The sequence below is a fragment of the Monodelphis domestica genome, chromosome X (genome assembly GCF_027887165.1).
Source record: "Monodelphis domestica isolate mMonDom1 chromosome X, mMonDom1.pri, whole genome shotgun sequence".
NCBI classification, from domain to species: Eukaryota; Metazoa; Chordata; class Mammalia; order Didelphimorphia; family Didelphidae; genus Monodelphis; species Monodelphis domestica.
The window spans coordinates 166,801-175,709 of NC_077235.1; the positions used below are offsets into that span (position 1 = coordinate 166,801).

At 45.5% G+C, this 8,909-nt stretch overlaps 1 protein-coding gene across 2 annotated transcripts in view; it reads left to right on the plus strand.

Annotated features, from left to right (window-relative positions):
• The window catches only part of FAM120C (family with sequence similarity 120C), a 26,446-nt gene extending 17,786 nt beyond the window's left edge, over nucleotides 1–8,660 (plus strand). Inside the window, exons 11-16 of one of the 2 annotated variants that reach the window (XM_056809059.1) lie at nucleotides 12–126; nucleotides 588–797; nucleotides 4,958–5,141; nucleotides 5,890–6,028; nucleotides 6,313–6,370; nucleotides 6,899–8,660. In XM_056809059.1, the coding sequence (XP_056665037.1) occupies nucleotides 12–126; nucleotides 588–797; nucleotides 4,958–5,141; nucleotides 5,890–6,028; nucleotides 6,313–6,370; nucleotides 6,899–7,105 (913 nt within the window). In that variant the 3' untranslated portion in view covers nucleotides 7,106–8,660. The other variant, XM_056809060.1, reaches the window with a different exon arrangement.
• The last annotated feature ends 249 nt before the right edge of the window (nucleotides 8,661–8,909 follow it).

The window sequence follows — 8,909 nt, forward strand, 5'->3', positions numbered from 1 at the left end:
TTTTCTTCCAGTTACATGATTCAGTGGCAGGGGGGGCGGCTCCTGCATCTCCATGAGCTGGATGCCTTTCTGGCCCAGGCGGTGTCTGCTCAGCTTTACGAACCAGACCAGCTTCAGGAGCTGAAGGTAGCTTGCTTCCCCCGGGCCGCTGTCCCCTCATTCTAGAGTATGAAAGGGCCTCATTTAGTTGCTGGAACACAGGGCACAAAGAGAGTTCAGACCACCCTGCATATTATTAGCCTTAAAAGAACCACTGTGCAATCTGCTTAAATAACTTTTAAAACAGCCACCTGGAGAGGTGGTGAGATTGCAGCTAATCTCTCTTGCCACTGTAAAGAGCCACTCTCTGCCTTTGTGAGGGCAATGAAGCCAGAGGTCAGAGAGTTTGATCTGAAGCCTGTTCAGGATGCTCAAGTAACTGCCTGCCTTTGGGACATTTTCGCTGATGGACCCAAATTAGGTGGTATGTGAAAGGGGGTGGGGGAGGCTTGGGGGAATACTTATTGAATCTTAAGTGGATAAAGACCTTTAATGAGATGAGAGTCAGAGGTGGGTTCCCTAACCAATTCTTTCCTTATTCACTTTAGATTGAGAAACTGGATGTCCGGGGAATCCAGCTTGCTGCCCTTTTTATGAGTGGGGTCGACACTGCTCTGTTTGCCAATGATGCCTGTGGCCAGCCAGTCCCTTGGGAGCACTGCTGCCCCTGGATCTACTTTGATGGGAAGTTATTTCAGAGCAAGCTGATTATGGCTAGGAGAGAACGAGCAGCACTGATTGAGCTTTGTGATGGCCAGGTAGGGAGACCAAGGCAATTTGGGCTAGCAGTAGTTTTGTGATTGGGAAGTGTTCCTGAGGGCTGGCGGTGGACGTGGACAAAGGGGTCTGGGAAGCTGGTCATTCCAGTTGAGTAAGGCAGTTGAGTAAGCCTCAGAAATCATTGTATAGAGAGAAAGTGGCACGTCAACGTTCATATTTTATTCCTCTTACAAAATATCACTGTGTTTTGTTTGGATATAACAGATATTTCTCCAAAACTCCCCCAAACAACAATCAAGCCAAAAAGCTCATCAATTCTTTTTTTTAATCTTATTTTTATTGTCATACAAAACACACGTCCATACTAGTCTTTGTCATAAGAGCAAACTCCTACATAACCCAAACCCCAAAATAAAACCAAAGATACACTGATGTGAAAGACGACTCCACCAGTTCTTTCTCTGGAGGTGGAGAGCATTTCAGGATTGTCCCAGATCAGTGCATTGCTGAGAGGGGCCAAGTTTTCACAGATAATCATCCTCCAGTATTGCTGTTACTGTGCACAATGTTCTCCCAGTTCTGCTTGTTTCACTCTGCATCAGTTCCTGCAGATCTTCCCAGCTTTTTCTGAACTCATTCCGTCTATCATTTCTTCTAGCACAATAGTATTCCATCACCAACATGTACCACAACTTGTTGAGCCACTCCCCAATGGATGGGCATGCCCTCAATTTCCAACTCTTTGCCAATACAAAAAGAGCTGCCAGAAATGTTTTTGTACAAGAAGGTCCTTTCCAATTTTTTATTATCTTGTTGGGTTATAGATCCAATAGTGGTGTTACCGGATCAAAGGTAATCAAATATCAAATATAGTTTTATCGCCCTTTGGGCCTAGTTCCAAATTGCCCTCCAGTATGGTTGTATCAGTTCACAACTCCACCAGCAGTGCAATAGTGTCCCAGTTTTGCCACATCTCCAACGTTTAACCACTTTCCTTTACTGCCATATTGGCTAATCTGATAGATGTAAAGTGGTACCTCAGCATTATTTTAATTTGCATTTCTCTAATCAAGAGCGATTTAGAATAGGCTCATCAATTCTTAACGGACAAGACATGACAGTGCCTCATCTGTGTCACGGCTCCTTTGCCTTGGTGTAGACTGCATCTCTGGCATTCTGTTCCTAATGTTTTATGTATTCCAAGTGGGCTTGCTGCTCTCTTCATGTTTCACAGTCTTATTCCATCATGTTCACAAAAAAAAAAAAAGGCTTTGTTCAGCTAGTGCCCTCTCCTCCGGCACATCATTTTTCCCACTTGCTTCTCAATGCAAATAATCAGAGTATTTTGTACATGGGGTCTTGTCTTGCTCTCCCCCTTTGAGTATAGGCCTGGTGTTTAAATGGGATGGGGGGATGAACACACATAAAGTCTCTTCTCCTTCATAACTTTAAATTGTCCTCTGAAATGGGCCAAGCATGCAGAAGCCACACCGCTTCTCCCACAGCCCCTCCTATCTGGGGGGAAAGAAGGGACGGGTATTAGCAAGGTGGCAGCCTCAATAGTCATTAGTCCGAGCTGATTATTGACAGCTCACATTTCTTTTTGTCTTTAACACATCTTTAGTTTTCCACATGGTTCTCTCAAGCGTTCTTTTTCCTTCGATTGTGCTGCTTTCTATTCAGATTGTCCAACTGTAACTAAGTATTAAGAATCAACACTCCAGACAGTTCTCAGGGACATTTTGAACAAAATGCATCTTAATTTTCAAGGGCCATTTGTAATGAAAGATGGGGAATAAGTACAAATATATAAAGACCAAGATTTATTCCTCAAGAACTAAGTAACAGGATCACTGGATCATAGATTTAGTTCTGAAAAGGATTTTAGATGACCTTAGATGAAGGGGTTCACTTAGGTTTGGTTTGGTTTTTTGACTCCAGAAAATAAAGATTTTATTTTCTTGACCCTGTGGAGGTCACTAAGTCTTAAAAACATAAAAACGTACCTAATAACAACCTATAGTATTTGGGAGGGTTGGGTTGTTTTGTTTTTGTTTGTTTGTTTTTTAAACTGAATTCCCTAAAGTTCTGTCTCCTAGATCTGTATCTTTGAACATAATTGAGTTTGTATTTCTTGGTTCTGGTTTAAGTTCTGAGCTGCTCCCCACTCCCACCCCCTCCAAGAAGGCCCCATTTGAGACAGATGGGTTGTATGCTTCTTTTTATCAGTTCCCTCTCTTCGTTCATAGGTTCTTTATAGTTAATTGGAATATTCATTTCCCTCAGAATAGCTATTATTCTCACCTTCTTTTGAATAATGGCCTCTGCTTTGCATGTATATTTCCTAATTATGGATGTCAACTTGCTCTCAGTTCTAAAAGGCAAAAGACCTTTGTCTGTGTATGGTTGTTTTTTTTAATTCACAAGTATTTATTTTTTCTTCCACCCAGCTTCTCCTCATTGAAAAAGGAAGAAAAGTAAACAACCCTTATTCTCATAGAATCAAATAGATTTCTTATGTATCTTGCAAATGAAACTTTTATCAGACAAACTTGCTACAAAGCTTTTCTTTCCCTAGACAAATGTCTCCCTTGTAACTTTGGGTACATTCAGTTTTATTCGTACCACGTATTAGTAATTTTGTGTGACTTTATCTTCCATAATCCTCTCAGTTCCTTATTTGGTCATAAATGTTCTTCTTGTTCATCCATCTTAAAGGTGGTTTCTTCCCTGCTCCTGGAATCTGTTCATGGTGGAATTTTTTATATCTTAGTCACGTGCCCATTGGGAGCTAATGTCATCATGTGGTTTATCTAAGCTTACCAGGCTGGTCTCCAACCCTCACCTGGCGGTCGGGGGCTTTGGGCATAAAGGCTAAGAAGCTGCTAGCTTTGTTGTGGTTTCTTTTATGCTGTGTACCCAGTCTGCCCCCTGAGCACATACTCCCCTTGCCCTTCTCTCTTTCTCTCCCCCTCCCTCTCCTTCCCCTGTCTGTTGTGTTTTTTTTTTTTAATTTTGTTAGCCAGTATTAACTTTTTTTTTTTTCATCTTACCTTCTGTCTTAGAATCAATTCTGTATATTGCTCCCAAGGCATAAGAGCTGTAAGGACTAGGTAATGGGAGTTAAGTAACTTGCTTAGGGTCACACAGCCAAGAACTGTCTGAGACCAGATTTGAACTCATCTCCTCCTGACACCAGGCCTGTTTCTCTATCTGTTGAGCCACCTCTCTGTCCCTAATACAGCTTTCTTGGAGGCCATGTTACCCCCTCTGAACACCAGCTGTTGGGATTCTTTTTGAGTGGGGGTGGGTGTCATTCTTTTTACCCATTTTTATTATTATTCATTTTTTCCTATATCTGGTATGGTTCCCTTTATTTCAACGTGATGGTGCAGAGCTAGGCTTCTCAGCTTTTGTATTTTTTGTTTTATTAAATAAAAACCCTTCCATACCATCTTAGAATCAATACAGTGTTATCAGTTCCAAGGCATAAGAGTGGTAAGGGCTAAGCAGTGGGGGTTAAGTGACTTGCCCAGGGTCACACAAGTTTGAAGTGTCTGAGCCTAGATTTGAACCCACAACATCCCATCTCTGGGCCTGGCTCTCAATCCACTCAATGTCCTAGCTGCCCCCTGTCTTAGCATTTTTGCTGAAAGTCTACTGATTTGTTTTGTTCTTGTTGTAATTAAATTTCTTGTTTCCAATGAACCTAAATCCATCTTTTTTTTTTCCTTCCCCTACTCCTACCTCATTTGAGAAGGAAGAGAAAAACAAAAGTCTCATAGTAAATCTGTATGCTCAGGCCTGATGAATTTGGGACAAAATTCCAAAATACATGTTTCAGTCTGCTCTAAGCCCTTCACTTTCTGCTGGGAGGCAGGTAGCCTTTTTCTCTGTGTGACTGTACGTAGATTTATTTGCCAGTCTGTTTGTGATCCTGTGCTAAGGAGAGGCCTGAGATATCTGTTTTCTCTGTCTGGGGAAGTCATTGAATGCTGAGACTACATGAAGCAGTAGGCCATGTTGGACTTAAATATATTGCTGAGTTCTTCCCCTGTCCCTTAACTTTTGAATGTTGGAGCAGCCCCAAATCAAATTGGCCAGAGTAGGTAGGTGTTTGGTCGATCTGAGCCCAGGTTTGTTGGCCATTCCCTAGAGGTGGCGTGGAATCAGGGTAATGGATTTTCTCTGTTTACAGACTGAACAGGTGACTAAAGTAGAAAAGATGAGACAGAGTATTCTGGAAGGAATCCAGCTGCATAGCCAACTGCAGTCTCCCTTGGTGCTCCCCATGAGGCCTCCCATAGTGCCACCATTTTACTTTCCACCAGCCTTTACTTCTACAGCACCTCCTGGGTCAGGAAGGACTCGGGCTTTTGCAGGTAAGCATTCCCCCCTCCCTAGTGACTACTCTGTTTCCCAGGGTTACTACTTGTTATTTTCCTCTCTTTGGCATTTAAAGCCCTTCATAGTCTGGCCCCTTCTTACCTTTCCAGTGTTTTTACATACAGTGTAATCCAGTGGCACTGGCCTTCTGGCTGTTCCTCGGACACAACATTCCATCTCCTGACTCCGCATTTCCAGTGGCTGTCCCCCATGCCTGGAATCCTCTCCCCGTCTCATCACCATCTCCTGTTGTTGTTCAGTCTCGTCACCCCATGGACCATCGATATCCATGGGGTTTTTTCGGCAAGGATACTGGAGTGTTTTGCCATTTCCTTCTCCAGTGGATCCTTTTGTCAGGCAATTGGAGGTTAAATGACTTGCCCTGGGTCACATAGCTAGAAGTCGATGAGGCCAGGTTTGGACTCAGGTCTTCCTGACTCCAGGCCCAACACTCTCTCCTGGCTTCTTTCTTAACCTCTTCTGGCTTCCTTCAAATTCCATTTAAGAATATCCTTCCTTTTACAAGAAACATTTCCTGATTCTCCTTAACACTAGTTTCTCCCCTCTGATGACCCGAAATTTAACTTTCCTTACATCTTATTTGCATGTTGTCTCCCTCATTAGACTGAGCTCCTTGAGGGCAGAGACTTCCCTTTTTCCATATCTTCAGTACTTAGCCCTATGTCCAGTACATATGAAGTGCTTCATTGATGCTGGTTAAGTCGTTACCTTCTCTCCATCTAGGTTTCCGTCCAATCCCACCACAAGGAGGGAAGCTGGAGATTGCTGGGATGGTCGTGGGCCAGTGGGCTGGCAGCAGACACGCCCAAGTTCAAGGCTCCTTTGGCATGCAGGTGGTTTCTATTGGCGGGTCAGTGAAAGGGTATGTATGGAAGATGATTCACGTTAGTGATAGTGTGTACTGCTGAAGAGGAATGCAGAGCAATGAGACCTATCTCATTTGGGTGGAGAAGTGTTGAGCTCTTGGTTTATAAAATAAGAATTTCAGAATGCTTCTGTTTGCCTTGCTTACTTTTTCCCTCCCCTCACCTAGACCTGTTGACCATGACGAGAGGAGGAGAGGTTCCTGCACAGTTAAAAGGCCATTGGTGATGGTGTTAGAACCCATTTGTTTCATACCTTTTGCTAATGCTTCCCTTCTTGCAGATATGGACGATATCCAGCTGGAAGGTTCTCCAAAGGGCATAAGAGAGTGAATAAGCGAGTGAGTGTTGCTGCCTTTTAGGTGCTCCCTGGCCCCCATCTGTAGTTTTGGTCTCAGGGTTACTTCAGGCAGTTGTCTAAGCTAGCTTTCCTCGGGCCCCTTGGAACTTGAGCAAGAGGACGATATTTCACATTGTGACCTCTTACATCTGTTCTCTTTATCTGGATGGACATGATGACTTGCTCATAGTTGGCAGCTATGGCCGACTCTGAATCCCTTCCATCTCGCTCCTGAAGGGCTCATATTTGCCATTGTCAGTGTGTCCGTGCTCAATCTGAGCAATATTTCTTCAGCGGTGCTGTCGGTGGCAAATCAGGTCTGCCTCCTGGGAAGTGGGCAGTGCTCCCAAAGCTGTCTCTGAATTAGACTGTGGAGGGGTGTGATGTGCCCACATTGAGAAAATCCCCGCTACTGTGGATTGTGCAGTATAGCATTGGGTTGCAGTGACTCCAGTTCAGAAGCCTCTGCTAGGGTAACAATCTTAGTCGTAGCCTCTCAGAGTTAACTGCAGCCTTTGTGTCTTCCCAGGGGTCTCCACGTGGAATGTCCAGGCCCACTGAGGGTATTGCTAGTCATCCCCAGTCTCAGGTAAACATTGATCCTGACACCCTGGATGAGGAGCCAGCTCTGTTCCAGCGTGCCTTACCTCGAGACAGCAGCCAAGTAGCAAGAGAGGCTTCATCTGACCACAGAAGCTGGAAACTACAAGCTTCCAAAAGGAACACCCTTTCTTGATTCCGGCCTCCGGCTAGACAAAAAGACATACAACCTGGTCTCACATTCTGGTCCCAAGCACCCTTTTGTTTTGATCCTAGGTTCCAAGTTCAGTTCTGGTCAGACATTTTTGTCTCGTCCTTTTCCTGTCTTCCCCCTGTGCCCTTGAGGTCATCCCACAAGTGCCGTCAAAGAATTTTCCTTCTCTGGCAGCAGCTCCAGTTTGGAGTTTCTTGCCTCCTTTTGACACAGCCCCTATTGCCCTGGGAATCTTCTCCTGCTTAATGGGCATGACACACAGTTCAGATCATCCAAAGTAGATGATGTTCCCAACCCTAATTCCAACCAATTTTCTAGCCTCTAGCTCAGCCAGTGAGTATCAGGTCTGTCATGCAGGAAGGGACTATTAACATTGATTAGGGGTTTTGTACATTTTTCAAAAAAGGCAAATGTGCTTATACGGGGGTTCGAGTGATTCAGAAAAGTTTGGGGAAGTCATCCTGTCCCTGCTTTGTTTTACTTGTACAATGGAAGGCACAAAGGGACCCATTGAAAGTGGGCTATGTATATCTGTGTGTGTGTGACCTCCTGTTTATGAGTACTGGCTTATGTCCCTGACACACCCTTTATCTAGAGTGACAGATCTCTCTCTCACTTTACCTACAGCGATTAGAGAATTACTCAAGGGGTTCCCCAGTTCCAAAGACTACACTTGAAATAGAAGAAATCTTAGGCCATCCCCTGTATTCTTCCCTCCCAGGCTGGGGGGGTGGGGGGTGGAATGCTGTTCAATCCAAAGATTGACCTTCCCGTACCTGGAGAGCACTTGGGGGTGGGGAGAGGGAAAGGGGTCTTCGGCCAGGGCTGAGATAGGTGGCTGCCTCCTCAAGCTCCTGAAATGACAGGATCCACTGGGCACCAACATTCTGACCCTGAAATCCTTTGACTACTCCTACACAGAAGATTCTCTGGCTCCAAGGATTCTGGTGGCTGGTTCAGTTGTCAGCCCCTCCTGTGAGTGGCATCACCACTCTGATCTGGAGGCAGCTTTGTTTTTTCTGCATGAAGCGCTCAGCACTGCCCGCGGGTCTCAACTTGGCTTTGACCCTTGAGGGAATTTCAATGAGCCAGTCTCTCCAGGAAGTAGCAGTGCCCTATAGCGTGCCAGATGACGAAGCTCCTAAGAGGGCTGTGTTTATTTAACGGTGCCCCCGGGCTGGCCCCTTCCCCTACCCGCTAGTTTCTTGAATACTATCCCCAGTCTTTGGATGCTTGCTTGCTTGTTGCTTCTGGCTCACTTGTGAAGTGTTGCCAACGGCCATTTAGCCAAGTTGGGCCACTCAGTTCACTTTTCAGGTGGTGTTTGTTGACTAGACACCTTCTGGGATTGGTGGATATTTGTAAATGTGCTCCTGCCCTCCTGTTTTCCGTCTGAGCTCCGAACCCCTTTTCTGCCCATTGTCCTCGGGAATGACAGCCGCCTCTGGCCTGGAGGACGAAGAGCAGCCTTCCTTGTAGGGAAGACTTTGAGTCTTAATGTGCTTTAATAAACATTTATTCTTTTAGGAAAAAAAAATTCGCCCGTGTTGCTTTCTCTAGGGCGCGCCATCTAAACACCCCCAATCAGGATTGCCTCCTCCTGGGGGCTGACCTAGGACCGGGGCCCCCGCCCCCCGAGAGTAAAAGGGGGCCCGGGGCCGAGATGCGCCTGCGCCACCAGTGTACTGGGGGGATGGGGATTCGTCCTTCCGCCACGCCCCTGATGGCGCAGGCTGGAGCTGTTTGCGCCTCGCTCAACATGGCGCTTCCCAGCATCCTCCACGCG